The 20,822-nt window shown below is 51.7% G+C and overlaps 2 protein-coding genes across 8 annotated transcripts in view; both read left to right on the top strand.

The window, feature by feature from the left end:
• PPP1R17 (protein phosphatase 1 regulatory subunit 17) overlaps positions 1-20,822 on the top strand; it is a 749,123-nt gene that overhangs the window by 130,670 nt on the left and 597,631 nt on the right. The gene's annotated exons all lie outside the window — the stretch shown is intronic.
• ADCYAP1R1 (ADCYAP receptor type I) overlaps positions 1-20,822 on the top strand; it is a 61,861-nt gene that overhangs the window by 23,520 nt on the left and 17,519 nt on the right. For all 7 annotated transcript variants that reach the window (XM_007531001.3, XM_007531000.3, XM_007530999.3 and 4 more), the window contains exons 4-11: positions 3,646-3,666; positions 5,342-5,383; positions 11,112-11,221; positions 11,894-11,991; positions 12,460-12,592; positions 14,306-14,459; positions 15,497-15,557; positions 17,159-17,228. In XM_007531001.3, coding sequence (XP_007531063.1) covers positions 3,646-3,666; positions 5,342-5,383; positions 11,112-11,221; positions 11,894-11,991; positions 12,460-12,592; positions 14,306-14,459; positions 15,497-15,557; positions 17,159-17,228 — 689 coding nt within the window. The remainder of the gene's footprint in view (positions 1-3,645; positions 3,667-5,341; positions 5,384-11,111; positions 11,222-11,893; positions 11,992-12,459; positions 12,593-14,305; positions 14,460-15,496; positions 15,558-17,158; positions 17,229-20,822) is intronic.

Below are 20,822 nucleotides of genomic sequence, written 5' to 3'. Positions count from 1 at the left end.
ACACAAGGTCCTCATCCACGCACACACGCACACACGCACATGCGCACACATGCACACACCCACACGCGCACATATGCACACACGCACACGCACACACACACCTAGACTCCAGCCCTGTGCCTTATAGCCTCAAGCTGGGATACTGGATGTTCAGGCATCTTGTGCAAAGTGTAGTCCTGGTCTTTGCAGCCTTCGGCGGCTCAGAGAGCTGAGTGAGGAGGAGGGCCCATGGGCTACAGGCATAGAGGGTGGGATAGTCCGATGCTGGATTTGCCACCCTGCCTGTGAGTTGTGGGTGTAGCATTGAGGTGAGTTCATTCGGGGTGTGTCTGAGTTTGAGGTCTCTGGGGGAAAGAAGCTCCTTGAAGTGCCGTGGAGATATTCCAAGGCTGATGCAGAGAAGTGGAAATTCGTGGATGCAGGGCTGCAGGTCAGGGGAGAGAGGGCAGCATTCTGCTGTGAGACTCCATACACTGATGACCAAGTCTTCTCAGGGTGGGCCAGAGGGCCAGGGCTTCCGGGCTTCCAGGGAGCTTTCCTTTGGGTGTCAGAGAGTCTGAGAGGCTCCTCAGGCTGCTTTCCACCTTCCTTCTTAGACCTGTGGCCACATAAGAAAAACTAGTGCCTGGCTAGGCCTCGCTGACCCTGGGAGGGACCCAGAGAAAGACCCTGGGCCTCCACCCAACCCTTTATGGGGAAGCAGGATAGAAGCTTCAGGCCCTGGGCCGGGAGGTGGCACACCTGGCAGAGAGCACATGTTACGATGCTCAAGGATTGGGGTTCAAGCCCCTGGTCCCCACCTGAAGGAGGAAGCTTCATGAGTGGTGAAGCAGTGCTACAGGTCTCTCTCCCTCCCTCCCCCTCCCTAGCTCCCCCCTCTCCCTATCCCTCTCCCTCCCTCTCTCTCTCCCTCCCCCTCTCCCTCTCCTTCTCCCTCTCCCTCTCCCTCTCTCCCCCTCTTCCCTCTTAATTTCTCTCTGTTTCTATCTAGTATAAATAATAAAAGAAATGGTGGACCCTGAGTTAGGGGTGGGCAGGGAGATACTGCAGGCACGGACTCTGGACAGACAGTTAACCCAGCAGTGATCACTGAAGCTTGACATGGGGCCTGGGTTTGAGGAGCCTGGATGGTGATACTCCTGGGAGCAGGTGGTGGCACACCTGGTTGAACGCACATGTTACAATGCGCATGGACCCAGGTTCTAGCCCCTGATCCCCACCTGCAGTGGGAAGCTTTACTAGTGGTGAAGCAGAGCTGCAAGTGTCTCTCTGTCTCTCTCCCTCTGTATCTTCCTCTTTCATCTTGATTTCTGGCTGTCTCTGTCAAATAAATAAATAGAGATAATAAAGATAAAGATAATAAAAAAGAAGCTTGTTATTTATTTTTAAGAAGGTGATATTCCTGAGGAAAACGGAGGGATTGGGACCTGCATGGCTACACACAGGTTCCCTGAGCTCTGGAACTCAGCTCCCACCTTCACCTGCCTCATACTTTGCCTGAGGTCCTTCTGAAAGTGGAGGCTTTCTGGGCTCCATGAGGCATTCTTGCCTGCGGCCACCCCTGTCCTCTCTGTAAGGGGCAGCCAGTATCCCATCTCTCAAATGTGGAGCCCAATAGCCTGGATCTGCCCCCAAAGGCATGATACCCACGGAAGGCGGCAAGGGGAGAGAGTGATGTGACGTTGGAGGCCCTGGGCCCCATTTCTTTTCTTTATTTTTATTAAAACATTTAAAAAATATTTATTTATTATTCCCTTTTGTTGTCCTTGTTTTTTTTATTGTTGTAGTTATTATTGTCATCATCGTTGTTAGATAGAACAGAGAAAAATCGAGAGAGAAGGGGAAGACAGAGAGGGCAAGAGAAGGACAGACATCTGCAGACCGGCTTTACCACCTGTGAAGTGACTCCGCTGCAGGTAGGGAGCCGGGGGATTGAACCAGGATCCTTATGCTGGTCCTCACGCTTTGCGCCACCTGCGCTTAACCCACTGCGCTACTGCCCGACTCCCGAAATTTTTTTATTATCTTTGTGTATTGGATATAAACAGCCAGAGCTTGAGAGGAAGGGGGAGACAGAGAGGGAGCGAGACACCTGCAACACTACTTCACCAGTCTCAAAGCTTTCCCCTGCAGGTGGGAATCAGAGTCTTGAACTTGGGTCATTGTGCACTCAACCATGTGCGCCACCACCTGGCCCCACTCAGGTCCTATTTCTGACTTCCATCCCCAGAGTAGAGAAGTCAGGGATTGGCTGTGACACACACACACACTTTCCTCTCTGGCACCTGCTAGCCAGGCCTCCAACCCCCAGGACAGCAGGTGCACTGTCCACTGGGCTGGCCCAGAGCAGGGCAGGGAGTGAGGTGTGCAAGAGGAGAGGTCCACTGGGATCACGTAGCTCACCAGGCAGCTGAGGGAGTCAGCCCAACCTCTTGCTCACTCTCAGACGGCTTCACCACTGCCTCCTCTCCTCCTGTCCTCAAGTCACTGCCATCAAGGAGGTCCGCTCCCTCCTCCGCCAGGCGCTCTAGCTATACTGTGCCTTCTCCACAACAGAAACACGGACCATGACTGAGCAGCAGAACAACAGTCCTTAAAACCAACACCCCTGTAGACTGGCCCCTTGTTCTGGCAAGTGTGTCGTGAATGTGCCATTTACAGCTGGTTTTCAGTGACTCATCAAGATAGCGCCTTTTAGCGTCTCTGTTCACAAAGCTGGGTTAATGAGAGAAAGGTGAAGATGCCAGTTTTCATACTTTCCATACCTGAGTCTTGTGTGCCTATGACCCTGTGCTTCACTACTGGAGACTACTGGAGATGCTGGAGAACCGGTCTCTCCTGTCCTGAGATCTCTCTCTCCCTCTCTCTCCCTCTCTCCCTCTCCCCTCCCCCTCCCTCTCTCTCCCTCTCTCCCTCTCCCCTCCCCCTCCCTCTCTCTCCCTCTCCCCTCCCCCTCCCTCTCTCTCCCTCTCCCCTCCCCCTCCCTCTCTCTCCCTCTCCCCTCTCCCTCCCTCTCTCTCCCTCTCCCCTCTCCCTCCCCTCTCCCTCTCCCTCCCCCCTCCCCTCTCCCTCTCCCTCCCTCTCCCTCTCCTTCTCCCTATCCCTCCCTCTCCCTCTCCCTCCCTCTCCCTCTGCCTCTCTCTCTCTCTCTCTCTCTCTCTCTCTCTCTCTCTCTCTCTCGCCTCCAGGGTTATTGTTGGGATTTGGCGCCTGAACTACAAATCCACTCCTCCGGATGGTCATTATTTCCATTTTTTTCCTCTTTCTATTTTAGACTTGACAGGACAGAGGGGAAGGAGATAGAGAAGTGTGGTGAAAGATAGACACCTGCAGACTTGCTTCACTGCTCGTGAAGCATCCTTCCCCCACCTCCACCCCCACAGGTGGGGTTCAAGCCCAGGTCCTTAAGCACGGTGATATACGCACTTAGCCGGGTGCCCCATCACACCCCTTCTCAGTGTCTATGTCCTGGACCAGGAGGTGATGGCAGGTGTGTCTGACAGCCCCCAGCCTTTTGAGCCCCCAGTGCAGTATCTCCCCTGCTTGGAAATGAAAAGCGTCAGAGGGGAGGGAATACAAAGCAGACCAGACCCCGACGGCAGCTCCTTGCTCACTTCTGCTTCTCTTTCTCCTTCTCTTTTTCAGTGTGGGAGACCGCGACCCTTGGTAAGATGAAGCTTGGAGCTGTCACAGTGCAGACACCCCTGCATCTGCCTGTCCAGCAAGAGCCCAGATCTGACTGCTGCACTGGGCTGGTGTGGGGGGTGGGTCGAGACCCGTGAGGGCCCTGTTCCCCTCCTTCTCCACTCCCCTGGCCATCTTGGGGGTAGCAGCCCCAGGGAGATGGAAGACACAGCCTTTGCTATACACAGGTTTCTTTGGGAGGGTAAGATGCACCGGTGGTGGAAGGGATAGAAAATAAGCCCATCCTCACGGAGAGGAACATGCACAGACCTGAATCTGTGTGTGAGCATAAGCTAGAACAGCGGAGAGGCCACGGGAGGCTTCCTGGAGAAAGGGCAGCACTGCCTGTGGGCCCCAGCAGCAGGGTTTTGAGAGGCAGAGGGGAAGCTGGCCGTTTGGTGCTACCTGTTGACTCAGTGTGGGAAACGGCTGCAGGTGGGAGCAGAGTCCAGGGAGAAAGAGAAAGCATCCCAAGTCTTTGAACGTCTGGACCTTTTGGTAGATTGGAGGCTGAACAGCAAGGAAACCCCAACCCATGACCCAGGAAGACCCGTGAGACTGGTCCTTGTCTTTTTTTCCCAGAAAGTCTCCCTTGCATCCCTTTTTATTCCCTCTCGTCCTTTTTCTCTCTTGTGGTTGCCATCAGGGTCATCTCAGGGCCTCAGTGGCTGTGTGAGGAATCCACTGCTCCTTGTAGCCACTATTTCCTCCTTTTTATTTTGATAAGACAAAGTCAAATCACAGAGGGAGAGGGAGATAGGAAGAGAGACAGAAAGAGGGGGCCAGGCAGTGGTGCATCTGGTTAGGCGCACATAGTGCTAAGTGCAAGGACCAGCACGAGGATCTGGGTTCAAGCCCCTGGCTTTCCACCTGCAGAGAGGACGCTTCACAGGCTTGCAAGCGTCTCTCTCCCTCCCTTTCTCTCCCCTCTCAATTTCTCTCTGTCCTATCCAATAAAATGGAAGAAGTGGCTGCCAGAAGCAGTGGATTCCTAGTGCCAGCACTGAGCCCTAGCAATAACCCTTGAGGCAGAGAGAGAGACAGAAAGAGACAGAGAGAGACAGAGAGAGAGAGACCTGCAGACCGGCTTCACTGCTCATGAAGCTTGCCCCCCAAAGGTGTGAAGCAGGGGCTTGAACCCAGATCTTTTTGCACTGTGATATGTGAGCTCAGATGAGTGCACTACCACCTGGCCCTTCTCTCTTATTTATTTGTTTGTTTGTTTATTTATTTATTTATTTAAACAGAGCACTGCTCAGCTCTAGCTTATAGTGGTGTTGGGGATTGAACCTGAGACCTTAGAGCCTCAGGCGTGAGAGCCTTTTGAGTAGCCGTTATGATGTCTCCCCCAGCCCCCTCTTATTCTTCCCCCACTTCAGAGACCCTCATTCTCCCCACATTTTCCCATTGTTACTTTCTCCAAGGGGAGAATGGAGGCAGCGGCTAGCACTGTCCTCTCCAGAGAGAGAATGCTTATGAAACTGGCGTTAGGAAGTGTCAAGGGATCATGTGCATGCTGCCTCCTGGCCAAGACCCCAGCCCCAGTCCTCTAGACCAGGGGCGCCCCTGACCTCCTGGGGTGGAGAGGAAACCCTGGCCCTCACCTGCAAAGTCATGGCCAGTGCCCCCGACTCACACCTCTATGTTTGCATTGCAGGAGACCTTGATTTTGCTGACAGTAGCTCCTTGACCTTTTTAGGTAAGGGCTGGGCTGGGGCTGGTGGTGGGCGGGCTGGAGGGAAGGGTAGGTGTTAGACTGTGAGCTTGGCAATTCCCCTGTCAGGTCACAGTGCTGTTACTTTGGGCAGCCTGGTTTCTTTCTCTGATAAGACTGCTGATACAGACCATGCCTGTGAGAAGTCACACTCCAGAGCACAGAACCTCAGGAGCAGCACCTCTTAAAACTGCATCATGACTTCCGAGAAAAGAACAGATCCCACTGATGAGGGATGGTTGTTCTCTGACTTTATTAATCTATTTATTTTTAATTAATTTAATCACCTATTTATTTATTTATTTTGCTTCCAGAGTTATTGCTGGGGCTCAGTGCCTGCACCATGAATCCACTGCTCCTGGAGGCCATTTTTTTTCCCTTTTGTTGCCCTTGTTGTTGTAGCCTTGCTGTGGTTATTATTGTTGTTGCTGATGTTGCTCATTGTTGAACAGGACAGAGAGAAATGGAGAGAACAGGGGAAGACAGGGGGTGGGGAGAAAGATAGACACCTGCAGACTTGCTTCAAAGCCTGTGAAGTGACTTCCCTGCAGGTGGGGAGTTGGGGGCTCGAACTCCTTCTGCCTGTCCTTGCGCTTTGCGCCATGTGCGCTTAACCCGCTGCGTCACCACCCGACCCAATTTAATCATTTATTATTGGATAGAGACAGAGAGAAATAGAGAGGGAAAGAGACAGAGAGACACCCGCAGCTCTGCTTCACCACTCGTGAAGCTTTCCCCCTGCAGGTGGGGACCAGGGACTGGAAGCTGGGTCCTTGTACCCTGGAATGTGAGCGCTCAACCAGGTGCACCACCGCCTGGCTCCACAGAATTTATTTTCGACCATTGGCACCTAAGCAGACTAGTAAAACCTCAGATTTGGGTCAGCGGCGTAGCTCACCTGGGGACTTACCTGCTTTTCTCTGTGTGCTACTCAGGCTCCAGTCTGGCCCCACAGCACTGGAGGGAGGGAGCTTCGGTGCTGTGGTGTCTTCCCTTCTGTCTCTCTTTCTGTCTGAAAAAGTGGGCCTGGAGTGGTGAGGCCCCAACAAAAGAACAAACACAAACAAACAACAGAAAAACCTTCTTCCATGTTAATACAGGCTGCAGATAAGAGATTTCATTTGTGGACATCAGTACTTGGAATTTTTTCATAACTAGACAGTGATTAGACATGATCAGACCTTGTTGTGGGGTGACGAGGACGTGTGTACACTGTCACAGCACAGACAGACAGTTGTTAGAGTAGTTTTAGGCTCATAGCAAAACTGAGAAGAAAGTTCAGCTCTCTCATATACCTCTGTGTTGCCCTACACACACACTCACACACACACTATCACAACACACACAGTCACACACACACTCACAACACACACACACACGCACACACTCACACTCACACACACACTCACATACACTCACAACACACACAGTCACACACACACTCACAACACACACACGCACACACTCACACACACACTCACATACACTCACAACACACACTCACACACACACACACACACTCACAACACACACTCACAGACACGCACACACTCACACACACACTCACACACACACTCACAACACACACTCACACACACAACACACACACTCACACACACACGCACACACTCACACACACTCACGCACACACACTCACACACACTCACAACACACAGTCACACGCACTCACAACACACACACACACTCACAAAACACACACTCATACACACACTCACACAACACACTCACAACACACACACTCACACACACACACGCACACACACACTCACGCACGCACACACACTCACACACACACACACGCACGCACACACACACACACACACACTCACGCACGCACACACACTCACACACACACGCACACACACACACACACTCACGCACGCACACACACTCAAACACACTCACAACACACACAGTCACACACACACACACACTCACAACACACACACGCACACACACTCACACACACACACCCCTCCTTGCAACATCCCCACCAGAGTGGTCCACCAGTCACGGCTGATAAGCCAATACTGGCACACTGTTGTCACCCGGACTCAAGAGTGTGCGTTCGGGTCGCCGTTGCTGGGGGTCCTGGGCTTTACTGTGTGTGCAGAGACACGGCTTTGCGTGACAGAAACACGTGCGATGATCACACGTCCTCTGTGCTCCACTTCTCTCTTCCCAAAACAAACATGGTAAAAAAAAGTTACCTGTTGCACTACGTTTGTTCTCTTTTTGCAGCCCTATATTCTCACAACTTCAGTATCATTGAAATAGGAGGATGTAAAAAACCTCACTCCCAGGCCCCCAGAGTCTCAGATTCAGTAGACTTGGGATGGAGCCTGGGAATGTGCATTTCTTTCATTTAAAAAATTTATTTTATTTGATCGAACAGAGAAATTGAGAGGGAGGGGAAGTAGGGAGGGCACACACACACACACACACAAACACACACACACACTCACACACACACTCACACTCACACACAAACACACACACACACTCACACACACTCACACACACACACTCACTCACACACACACACTTACACACACACTCACACACACACACTCACTCACACAAACACACACACACACTCACACACACACACTCACACACACACACACTCACACACACTCACTAACACACACACACTCACACACACACTCACACACACACACTCACTCACACAAACACACACACTCACACACACACACTCACACACACATACACTCACACACACACAAACACACACACACACCACACACACTCACACACACACACTCACACTCACACACACACACAAACACACACACTCACACACACACTCACACACTCACACTCACACACACTCACACACACACACAAACACACACACACTCACAACACACACACACTCACACACACACACACACACACACACACACACACGTGCAGCCCTGCTTCACCACTTGCAAAGCTTTTCCCCTGCAGGTGGGGACATGGGCGCTTCAACCTGGGTCCTTGTGCCCTGTAACATATGTGCTCCCACTCGGCCCCAAAGTGTGCACTTCTAACCAGACCTCTTAACTGGAGGATGCCCGTTCACAGAACCACTGACCCCAGTCTGCTGCCACTGGGCTGTGGAAACAGGGCGGCCTAATGCGGTAGGTGCAGCCACCACGGGGCTTGCTTTGTGAATCTGGAAAGCACTCCACCTTCCTGAGTGTTCTGCCAGAACAATAGAACAGCCAGTTCAGGGAACAGAATAGTTTTCACTTTGCTGAACCCACATTATAAAAAGAAAGGGAAAATAAGAGAAAGGAAATATCTTCGACCCCTAGGGCACATTAAAACATAACCCCCCAACCTGCTTCCCTTTTTCTTTCCAACACCCTGATGTGGGCGAAGCAGAGACGAGGGGCAAGGACAAGGCGAGGCTGGGAGCCCCGCAGGGCAGGGAGGGCTTTGATAGAACTGCTCACTGCAGTGGGAGGGGTGTTGGACTCTCAAACATGAAGTCCTGAGTTCAGTCCCTGGCATCACTCATACCAGAATGACACCCTGCTTATCTTATCTTTCTCAAAAATAAGTCTTAAAAATAAAAAAGGAAGGAAGGAAGGAAGGAGTGCTCGCCGTGGTCTAGGAGGTAATGCAGTGGATGGAGTATTTGTTTTTTTCCTTTATTAGGGGGATTCACGGCTTACAGTTGACAGTAACATATAGTAGTTGGTACGTGTGTAACATTTCTCAGTTTTCCACATAAGCACTCTGAACTAACCCCATCTAGGTCCTCTTCTGCCATCATGTTCCAGACCTGAACTCCCCCCTCCCCCCGGCCCCCAGTCTTTTACTTTGGGGCAGCACACTGACTCCAGTCTAAGGTCTGCTTTCTGTCTCCCCTTCTTCTGCTCTTATATCTCAATTTCTGTCCATGAGCAGGAACTGACTTCAGCTCTTCCCACGCAGTCAGGACAAGAGGGGGCCTCAGCTCTCTGAGCTGTGAGGGGCACTGGTCCAGGGTGGGATCCCCTCAGCAGTGTGGATGCTGGAGTCCTTCTGTGCAGACAGTTTTCTGCCTCGTGGGCTTCGCAGTGAAAGCCTCCCCCTCATGTATCTTTTAGAGCCAATATACACCCTGGAAGGCAGCCAGGAAGCAGGAGGCTGTTGCTGGGGTCACGCTCAGGCGCTGGGCTGGAGGCAGAGGGGGCTGCAGCCACAGGGACTCTGGTGAGAAGACTGAAAGGGGTGAGCCCCAGGCTGGGCGGACAGTTGCCAGCAAGTGACTCCCTCCTCTGTGGGTGTTCCAGAGAACGGCCTGCCCCAGTCCATCCAAAGAAGACCTAAGTGCATTAGAGACAGGAAACAGACCTCCAGACCTGGAGGGACAGAGGCAGCTCTTTGACGCTGAAGACGAAATGTCTATCTTAATAAGAGTGGATGCTAGGTTAATGGAGGTCCGGTCCTCACTAATGACACAAGTCATGTGTCCTGTTGGTGTGGGATGTCACAGCTGCTAGGAGGCCCAGAGCTCCCAGCGGAAGCGTCAGTCAGAACAGAGCCTCCTCAGGGATGGTGGGAGCTTCTGCCCCGTGTTAACTGGTGGGGGGGAGGTGTCACTGGGCCAAAGTCCCGTGGGGAGGGACGGCCTGGAATCTGCATTTAAGGACCCATAAATGTTATGTTCTTTTGCACAGTGAAGCCTAATAAGTGTTAACTCAGAATCTTTGCCAGTCCTAGAAGGGAGGGGTGTGGGGCCGGTGCTGACTTCAGTCTCAGGCCCCTCACCCTCTGTGAAAAAAGCCACCTTGCCCCTTGCCTTTGTCCCCTCACTGGCATTCTTAGGAAAGGTGAAGCTTGTGCTCACAGCTCATTTGCCCAGGAAAGTGGGGGAGAATTTGGGTAACTTCCCTTGCCACCCTCCCCAGATGGATATAGGGGTTTCACAGAATTCCCATGAAGAAGAGATTTTCAAGTCAGAAGTTCGGGGCCTGGAGTGGGTGATGGTGCGCTTGTTTTAATGCTCAAGGACCGAGATTCAGGCTCTCAGCCCCACCTGCAGGGTGGACGTTTCACTAGTGCCCAAGCAGTGCTGCAGGTGTCTCTCTCCCTAGCTACCCCTTCTCTCAGTTTCTCTCTGTGCTTAGCCAATAAATAAATTAATTAAATCAGTACATAAATAAGGGGGCTGGGTGGTGGTACGCCAGGTTAGGCGTACACATTACAACGTGCAAGGATCCAGGTTCAAGCAAACCCCTGGTCCCCACATGTAGGGGGAAAACTTCACAAGTGGTGAAGCAGGGCTGCAGGTGTCTGTCTCTCCCTCTTTTTAAAAGTTTTTTTTTTTAATTATCTTTATTTGATAGAAAGCCAGAAATCAAGAGGAAAGGGGTGATAGAGGGAGAGAGACACCTGCAGACCTGCTGCACCACTCGCAAAGCTTCATTCCTGCAGGTGGGGATGGGGACTCAGACCTGGTTCCTTGTGCCCTGTGACGTATGCTCAACCAGGTGCACCACTACTCGGCTCCCTGTCTTTTTCCCTCATCTATCTCCCCTTCCCTTCTTGATTTCTTATCTATCTAATAAATAGATAAATGAATACTAAAATAATTTTAAAGAGATACATGAAACAATTTTTTAAAAGTACATAAGTAAAGTTCAGGGCCCTCTGACCTCACTCCTGTCCTCACTGAGCTCTGGTTTCGCTGTAGCTGATGGGGTGGTCAGCAGGAACTGCACGGAAGAGGGCTGGTCGGAGCCCTTCCCCCACTACTTCGATGCCTGTGGCTTTGATGACTATGAGTCTGAGCCAGGTGATCAGGTGAGCCTGGGTTTTACCTGTGTATGTGGCTGGGTGCTGGATGGTGGCTGGGTGCAGGCTGGTGGCTGGGTGCAGGCTGGTGGCTGGGTGATGGATGGTGGCTGGGTACAGGCTGGTGGCTGGGTGCTGAATGGTGGCTGGGTGCAGGCTGGTGGCTGGGTGCTGGATGGTAGCTAGGTGCAGGCTGGTGGCTGGGTACAAGCTGGTGGCTGGGTGCAGGCTGGTGGCTGGGTGATGGATGGTGGCTGGGTGCAGGCTGGTGGCTGGGTGCTGGATGGTGGCTGGGTGCAGGCTGGTGGCTGGGTGCTGGATGGTGGCTGGGTGCAGGCTGGTGGCTGGGTGCAGGCTGGTGCCTGGGTGCTGGCTGGTGGCTGGGTGCAGGCTGGTGGCTGGGTGCAGGCTGGTGGCTGGATGCAGGCTGGTGGCTGGGTGCTGGCTGGTGGCTGGGTGCAGGCTGGTGGCTGGGTGCAGGCTGGTGGCTGGATGCAGGCTGGTGGCTGGGTGCCGGCTGATGGCTCAGTGCAGGCTGGTGCCTGGGTGCTGGCTGGTGGCTGGGTGCAGGCTGGTGGCTGGGTGCAGGATGGTGGCTGGGTGCAGGCTGGTGGCTGGGTGCTGGCTGGTGGCTGGCTGCTGGCTTCACAGAGCCCCTAACATGCTGTGGCCCCCCCCCAGGACTATTACTACATGTCAGTGAAGGCCCTGTACACCGTTGGTTACAGCACATCCCTGGTCACCCTCACCACGGCCATGGTCATCCTCTGTCGCTTCCGGTGAGAACCCCCAGTGAGCTGGAGCAGATGCAGCCCACCCTGAACTCCAGCCCTGGCTTCATCTTCTCACCCCCATCCCGTCTCGTCACCTGAGTTCCCTTGGGAGCTATGAGCCCCTGCCTTAGGATGACAGATGGGAGAGGACCCCAGAGAGGACAGCCAGCTGGCTTGCCTGGAGCCAGGCAGCAAGGGGACCTGCACCCCTCACACTTTCTCTTCCCCACCTGGATAAATAAAGAGCTGACAGGAGGGGAGGTTCGGCCCTGTTTAGGGACCTGGAAACAAATGGTGTGTGGAGAGGTGGGAGGAGGGCGCCGCCCAGGTGTGGGCTTGCCCAGACCACAGCTGCAGAGCTGAGCGAGCGCTCCCTGGGTGCACCCTGGGTGCAGGCCGGCTTGCTGGGCAGGGGGTCTGTGGAGGAGGCCCCTGCTCCAAGGCCTCTCCCCCCCGCCCCGGCCGTGGGCCTAGGAAGCTGCACTGCACCCGGAACTTCATCCACATGAACCTGTTCGTGTCCTTCATGCTGAGGGCCGTCTCCGTCTTCATCAAAGACTGGATCCTCTATGCTGAGCAGGACAGTAGCCACTGCTTCGTCTCTACCGTGAGTGAGCTGGACGTCTCCTAGGGCTCAGCCTCCCCACCCGATCCCCATCTGTCTAAGTGCTGCTCTGTCCTCAGTGGGCATGCACAGCCAGGAGCTACTGGGAGGTTGCTGGGTGGCCCTGGGTGCCAGCCCTTCCTACCTGTCACGCAGCCTCTGTGCGCATGTGGCAGAGCAGCTAGGGAGGGCGGGCACAAGCGTTCATCCCCTCTGACTGGGGGAGACACTTGCTTCAGACCAAGGGTCTGCTTTGCCCTTGGGCATTTAATTGGACTGTAACAGCCAAGGGGCTGAGTGACGACGACTCCCCCCAAGCCACCTCCCCCACTCTCGTGGGGCAGCGGAGAGGGGCCAGGTGGTGGGACACCTGGTTAAATGCACACTGCACAGTGAGCAAGGACCCGGGTTCAAGCCCCTGGTTCTCACCTTCAGGGGGAAAGTTTCTTAAGTGATGCAGCAGGGCTGCAGGTGTCTGTCAGTCTTTCTCCCTCTTTGTCTTCCCCTTCCCTCTCCATTTCTGGCTGTTTCTATCCAATAAATAAGAATTTAAAAAGATGAGAGAGAGAGAAATAGGTGCTAGGTGTTGGCACACCTGGTTAAGCGCACACACTATAGTGTGCAAGGACCCAGGTTCAAACCCCAGGTCCCTACTGATCCCTGTTCAGGATGCCATATGCCGGGCTGGGCTAGCTTCATGGGTGGGAGACAGACGACCAGGGACTCATGGCTGAGCTGGGAAGCAGTATCTCGTTTATTAATCAGATACATGGCCTTTTATGCATCTCTTCACCGGAAGTGACAAGGGAAAGGAAATGACTAGGAGAGGGGGCGGAGCAAAAAAACAGAACATAGAAAGCTTCCATATAACCAGTGGGGATTAAACCAATACCCTGCAGGGAGGGCAGGACCCAGGTAAAACAGTAATTTTGTAAATAGACCACATCGTAAGTAATACAAGGGAACCTAATGTGATGATCAAAACAGAAGGTCTTATAAGCAGAATTCAGAAGCAGACCAACAGGTCCCCACCAGCAGGGGGAAAGCTTCACAAATGGTGGAATAGGGCTGCAGGTGTCTCTCTGTCTCTCTCTTTCTCTCTATCCCCCCTCCCCTCTCAATTTCTCTCTGTCTCTATCCAATAATAAATGAATAAAAATAAAAATCATATATAAAAAAGAAGAGGTAAGTAAGTGGAGAAGGTAGGACTGGTGGGCTAAGATGGAGAGAGAATGACTCAGACAGAGTACAGGGCCAGGCTGTGGGGGGACGCCCTGCAAGCCCAGGGGTGTTAGCGCCTTCTCTGGCACAGTGCCCGGGCAGCCTCATTTTATCTAAGGACCTCCGAGGGGATCCTGTGGGGACAGTGAGCTACAGGGCAGGGGTTGGGGTGGAGGGAGCCCTCAGAGGGGAGGCAAGCCTGTGGTTCTCCACACCTGCGGTGCTGCCTCCATGAGCCGCTGTCCTTGGAAACCCTGAGCTGCTCCAGTGTCAGACGGAGACTGAGTTTGAGAATCTGCTTTTGTGGCTGCAGGCGGTTCCTTTGCCCACTCAGGTCCCGCAGTCCTCCAAGTTCAGCCTCCTGTGGTGTGTGGGGGGCTGGGCTTCGCAGAGGAGGAGCTGCAGGCCCCTCGGTCCTGTTGGCTTGGCAGTCTGGACCAGCAGGGCCTGGGAAGGCAGGACTTACGCTTCTCTTCCTCGTGGGGACTCCTGCAGGTGGAATGCAAGGCTGTGATGGTCTTCTTTCACTACTGTGTGGTGTCCAACTACTTCTGGCTCTTCATCGAGGGCCTGTACCTCTTCACGCTGCTGGTGGAGACCTTCTTCCCCGAGAGGACGTACTTCTACTGGTACACCGTCATTGGCTGGGGTAGGCGCTCCCTCTGGCCTGGGAGGCTCAGGCCTCTGGCCCGATCAGGTCTGGGTCTGACTCTTGGGAGTGTCAAGCCTGAAAAAGAAAGCCTACTTTCTTTTTCTTTTTTCTATTATTAAAATTTTGTGTTATCTTTATTTATTGATTGGATAGAGACAGCCAGAAATCAAGAGGGAAGGGGGTGATGGAAAGGGAGAGAGACACCTGCAGCCCTGCTTCTCCATTTGTAAAGCTTTCCCCCCGCAGGTGGGGACTGGGGGCTCAAACCCAAGTCCTTACACATGATACTATTTGCGTTCAACCAGGTGTGCCACCATCTGCTCCCACCTACTGCTGTTTTTCTTTTCTTTTTCTTTTTTCTCTTTCTCTCTCTCTTTCTCTCTCTCTTTCTTTCTTTCTTTCTTTCTTTCTCTCTCTCTCTCTCTCTCTCTTTCTTTCTTTCTTTCTTTCTTTCTTTCTTTCTTTCTTTCTTTCTTTCTACCTCCAGGGTTATCACTGGGCCTTGGGGCCAACACTATGAATCCACTGCTGGTGGCCATTTTTCTTTTTTTTTTTTTCCTTTCCATCATATGACAGACAAAAATTGAGGGAGGGGGGCACATAAAGGGAGAGAGAGAGATACCTGCAGACCTGCTTCTTCACTTGTAAAGTGTCCCCTCTGCAGGTGGGGAGCTGGAGTCTCGAACCCAGATCCTTGTGTGGGTCCTTGTGCTTCACACTGTGTACGCTTAACCAGGTGCACTGCCTTCCGGCCAGCCTACTGCTATTTCTTGGAGCTTTTCTTGCTCTGGGAAGCCCACTCTGTGAGGAAGACAATATACCCAGGAGTCTTGAGAAGCGAGACAGCCCAGACTCCCGTGGGAACTGGGTGTGAGGGGGGCAGTTAGGGGTCTGGATCTGTGAGGGGGACTATCCGTGCATCAGAGCCCTGTGTCTGAGGGACACGGTGTCTCCCTTGAGCCTCAAGTCTGAGAGAAAATGGGGGGGGGGCTGCTGCTTTTCCTCTTGCTCTTATCACAGATTTTTTTCCCCAGGGACCCCGACTGTGTGTGTGACAGTGTGGGCAGTGCTGCGACTCTATTGTGATGACACTGGGTGAGTCCATGCTCAGAGCCAGGGCCCGGGCCAAGGAGCTGCCTGCAGGTGGCTCTCTTGCTGTCCAGCCATTCCAGTAGCCACCAGCCACCAGACTCAGACTGTCCCCAGGCCTGGGGACTGCACTGTGGACCCAGCCAGCTGTGTCTTAGCTGGAAGCTGAAGATTCTGCAGAGACTTCACAGCCTCGCTCTACTTCTAGGCCCTGCTCTGCCTCTCTCTTTTTCCTTTTTTTTTTTTTAAAAAACTATTTAAAAAATTAATGTAGGGGGTCAGGCAGTAGCGCAGTGGGTTAAGCGCAAGGACCTGAGCAAGGATCCTGGTTCGAAGCCCCCATCTTCCCACCTGCAAGAGGGTCACTTCACAAGTGGTGAAGCACGTCTGCAGGTGTCTGTCTTTCTCTGTATTTCCCCCTCCTGTCTTAATTTCTGTCTGTCCTATAAAAAAAAAAAAAACTGAAAAAAAATGGCCACAGAAGCAGTGGACTCATGGTGCAGGCACCGAGCCCAGCGATAACCCTGGAGGCAAAAACAACAAACACTGCCACTAGGGTTATCATTGAGGCTTGCTGCCAGCATGATCAATTCACTGCTCTTGGCAGCCATCTTTCCTCTTTGTTTTAAAAATATTGATAGAAAAGAGAAATTGAGATGGGAAGGAGGGAGGGAGAGGGAGAAAGAGGTACCTGCAATCCTGCTTCAGTGCTTGTGAAGCTTCTCCCCTACAGGTAGGGCTGGGGACTTGAACCCAGGTCTTTGTGCATGGTGACATGTGCTCTCTACCAGGTATACCCTGGTCCTCTTTTTTATTTATTTTTTAAATTTTTTTATATTTATTTATTTATTCCCTTTTGTTGCCCTTGTTGTTTTATTGTTGCAGTTATTATTGTTGTTGTCGTTGTTGGATAGGACAGAGAGAAATGGAGAGAGGGAGGGGAAGACAGAGAGGAGGAGAGAAAGACAGACACCTGCAGACCTGTTTCACTGCCTGTGAAGTGACTCCCCTGCAGATGGGGAGCCGGGGTTCGAACCGAGATCCTTATGCTGGTCCTTGTGCTTTGCGCCACCTGTGCTTAGCCCGCTGCACTACAGCCCGACTCCCCCTCTTTTTTATTTTGAGAAAGGAAGGGATGACTATGGAGGGTGGGTGGCACTGCACCCCTTCAGAGGGCTAGTTCTGGGGGCTGGGTGATGGCACACCTGCTTGAGCACACATGTCACAGAGCACGAGGACCCAGGTTTGAGTCCCAGGTCCCGCCTGCAGGGGGAGAGCTTTGTGAGTGGTGAAGCAGGGCTGCAGGTGTCTCTCTGTCTCTCTCCCTCTCTATTTCCTCCCCACTCTCTCAATTTCTGGCTGTTTCTATCCAATAAATAAAGATTAAAGAGAGAGAGAGAGAGAGTGCTAGCTCTGAAGAGACAACTTGCCTCCTACCCAGAATCCACCGGTGCCCCGTGTTTTGGTCCCCTATCCCTGCTTTGACATGGGAACAAGAGGGAGGACCTAGGCTGAGGTGAAGGGGTAACTGAAGGAACATCCAGGGCTGGGCTGGGTCTACGTCCTCAGGGAGCTGCCTGGGCCTAATTTCTGTCTCTGCCTTTCAGCTGCTGGGATATGAATGACAACACGGCTCTGTGGTGGGTGATCAAAGGCCCTGTGGTTGGCTCTATAATGGTGAGTGTCCTGGGGGCCATGTGAGGAGAGAGACTGGCCTGGGCAGAAAGGTAGCACAGGAGAGGAACAAAGAGGTCCCCAGGGGACCAGTTAACATGTTCATAGTACTGTGCGCAAGGATACACTGGAGGACCCGGGTTAGAGCCTGCACTCCCCACCTGCAGCAAGGGATGAGCAGGTCTGCAGGTGCCTCAGTTTCTCCCTCCTTCTCTATCTCTGTTTCCCCTCTCAATTTCTCTCTTTCCTACTAAATGAAAAGAAAAAAGAAGAATATTAGCCACTGGGAGCAGTAGGTTAGCAGTGTAGGCACCAAACCCCAGCGAGAGCCCTGGAGGGAACAGAAGGTCCCCACACAAAGCAGCCTCCTCTTCCTTTTCCACAGCCCACTGTATTCTGCCAAAGGGCCACACGGGTATGTCAGTGCCGGACACAGGTCTCCTCGTTTTCATGCCACCAGAGTTAGTTACTGTGCCTGCGTGACTCTGCTGCCCCCAACAGCTACGTTTAGTCTTTTTCTTCCTTTATTCCGTTCCATTCCTTTTAAAAATAGAGACAAAGATTGAGAGGGGAGAGGAGAGGGAGGAGAGAGAGAGAGAGATGGAGAGGAAGGGACCTTCCAGCCTTATAAGTTTGGACCAGTTAGCCTCAATTCAGGTCCTTGACCAGTTAGCCTCAATTCAGGTCCTTGAGCATGGTAACATGTGCCTATATATATATATATATTTTTTTTTTTCCTCTTATTAGGAAAGATATCATTAGGAAAAGTTTTGTGTATAGTTGAAGTATTCCTGTAGAGCAAATCCCTTGTTTGGGTCTTAACTTTTCTCATTCAGATATGTGGTACCAATGGCCCACCTCAGAGACCCTCTAAGGAAGGTAGTAAAAGTTCTCAGTTTTGGAAATTAACGGTTGATTTTTAACTATAAGTAGATTGTTTATCTTAATCACTCACTCCTGACCAAGAGATAAAACAGGGGCGGGGAGTAGATAGCATAGTGGTTATGCAGAGCGACTCCCAAGCCCCGAGGGTCTGAAGTCCTGGGACCTCTAGCTGGAGCTGAGTCAAGCTGTGCTCTGTGGCCCTGTGTTTCTGAGTAAATCCTGATTTCTCAGGGAATTACTCACCCTTCTCCCTAATTTATCGAGAGGATGATGTGAAAAGCTCCTACTATGCAGCCACACTCCGGACACCAGCAGTGGGTTTTCCGGAGTCAGCCGCCTGTTTTCTGATGTCAGTACAGGGCTTCCTGGCTGCTCTTCAGCCCCTGAGGGTAACAGCAGAGGAGACCTCACACAGTTGTGACTCTGTGAGGCTTAAGTTCTCCTCCCTACAGCAGTCTTTGTTGATAGAACTCAGTCCAGGGGTGGTATTTCAACCGGCAGACTGTCGGACTGGTACCAGCTTCTCCCAAGTACGTACTGACTTTTAGCCCCAGGAATCTTTCCTTAAGCCTCTCTGTCTGTGAGCCACACGTGTTTGCGCTCTCCTGTGGCTTGGTGAGTTAGTTCCTGAGTGATCCTGGTCCTGTGTTCTCAGGTGCTCCTCTTTGCGATGCCTCCCATCTCAGAGACTGTCAAGTGAGTTAATGGGATCCACGTGGGTTCCATGCCAAATCCTTCTGAGTGCCTAAAAATCACCGTGCTAGTGTCAGTCTGGTACCATATTAATAACGTAGTATTGTCTGAATCTGAAGTTTATACTTTTGGTGTTGAAATAGCATAGACTTACACTGTGTACGTTTCAGGAGGATAGCTTCATCACTCTATAAAAGTATATGAACGGGGATCGGTCGGTAGTGCAGTGGGTTAAGCACATGTGGTGTAAAGTGCAAGGACTGGCATAAGGAACCCAGTTCGAGGCCCCAGCTCCCCACCTACAGGGGAGTCACTTCACAGGTGGTGAAGCAGGTCTGCAGGTGTCTGTCTTTCTCTCCCCCTCTCTGTCTTCCCCTCCTCTCTCCATTTCCCTCTGTCCTATCCAATGATGACATCAATAACAACAACAATAATAACTACAACAATAAAACAAGGGCAACAAAAGGGAATAAATAAACATTAAAAAACAAAGTATATGGACATGTGAGACCCACAAGCAAAGTTGTAGCTACTGTCTATGCTCATTGGATTCTTACCCTTCTCCACTGCAGTTTCCTTCCCCCTTCCTCTCTGCTGATGACTGTGTCACTGTCGGAATCCAAGAGTGTTGTTAAAATTCGTAAGGCTCTTGCTAGCCTGGCTAGCTAGCTTCACGGGCGGGTAACAGAGACGCGGAGACGCGGAGACAACGGCTGGGCAGGGAAGCTGTATTTCTTTATTCAGGAACAACGATTCATAAACTAAGACAAACTAATCACCAAACAGAACTCTGCTGTCTCTTTGTGGCGGCACAAGCACTCCCTCTTACTCTGGAACTCTGGAACTCAGGAACTCTGTCACTCTGGAACTCTGGCGGGTTTCCTAGGGGCGGGGCCAAGCGGGCCGCGAAATTTAACTGGACTGATCCAATTCTCTTGGCGGGGGAGAACTAGAACCCAATGTAAAGCATACAACACAAGAGTCTTTTCTTGTTTTGTCTGTCTGTCTGCATTGTTTCTTCCTGTCCAAGATATGTGTTGCTTCACAGTTTGATTTTCTCATACGTCACTCTTCCCTTGGAGTACTCCCCTCAAGGCCCCTGAATGTTTTAACTAGTGACAAGATTTCTCCTAACAGTTGCATAGTATTCCATTGTGTTTCAGTGTCTTGTCTTTATTTGTCAGCTGCTATGCCAGTTGTTCTCGTATCCTGGCTATTGTGAGTAGTCCTGTAGTCAAAGTAGGAGTACATTATCTTTTCAGAACAAAAGAAGAACTCCCTAGAAGTGTAATTTCTGGGTTAAAGACGCTGCTCTGTGTGTCAGTGTCTGCACCTGTAGTCCTGTAAGTGTTTGCACAGCCTTGTGGGGGTAATGTTAGGCCACTGCTTCTGGTGTGCGCCATGAGCCATTTGGTCAGACATTTACTGATGATTTGTTCTCGCCCTGGTTACTGCCTGCTCGTTTCTTTGGCTCATTTATCTAGCCCATTGATGCCTTTCTTACTATTGGAAGGAGAGTAATATTGGTTCTGTTAGATTTGTCATAAGTGCATTTTCAAGAGTGCAACTTTTTGTTAAAAGATCTTATCATTTTTTTTCAAAGATTTATTTTATTTATTCTATCCAGAAGAGAGTGTTTCACATGAGGCTGAGAGCAGGAGAGAGAGAAAGGAGCAATATAGTTTTCTAGTACACATGGGGATGGGGGAACGCGGAGGGAATCCTCAGGCTGGCAAGTCTGACACTGCCAGTCTAGCTACCTTCCCAGCTACAGGCTGAGTCCATTTTATTTTATTCTATCCAGTACCTCCACGAAGAAAGTTTAAGCTGTCCCAGAGAGAGAGAGAGAGAGAGAGAGAGAGAGGGAGAGAAGGAGGGTGGCAGAACCAGGAACTCAAATTCAAATATGAAGCTGTCTAAGAAGTAGTTGAAACGCTAGGTTCAGAGATGAGAATTCAAGACCTTTGTAAAATGTATTGGAATGACTCAACTCCCTACACATCTTCTTTACCTAAGTAG

This window comes from Erinaceus europaeus, chromosome 8 (genome assembly GCF_950295315.1).
Source record: "Erinaceus europaeus chromosome 8, mEriEur2.1, whole genome shotgun sequence".
NCBI classification, from domain to species: Eukaryota; Metazoa; Chordata; class Mammalia; order Eulipotyphla; family Erinaceidae; genus Erinaceus; species Erinaceus europaeus.
Note: the sequence above shows the minus strand (reverse complement) of the source record. Positions and strands in the feature narration are given on the sequence as shown.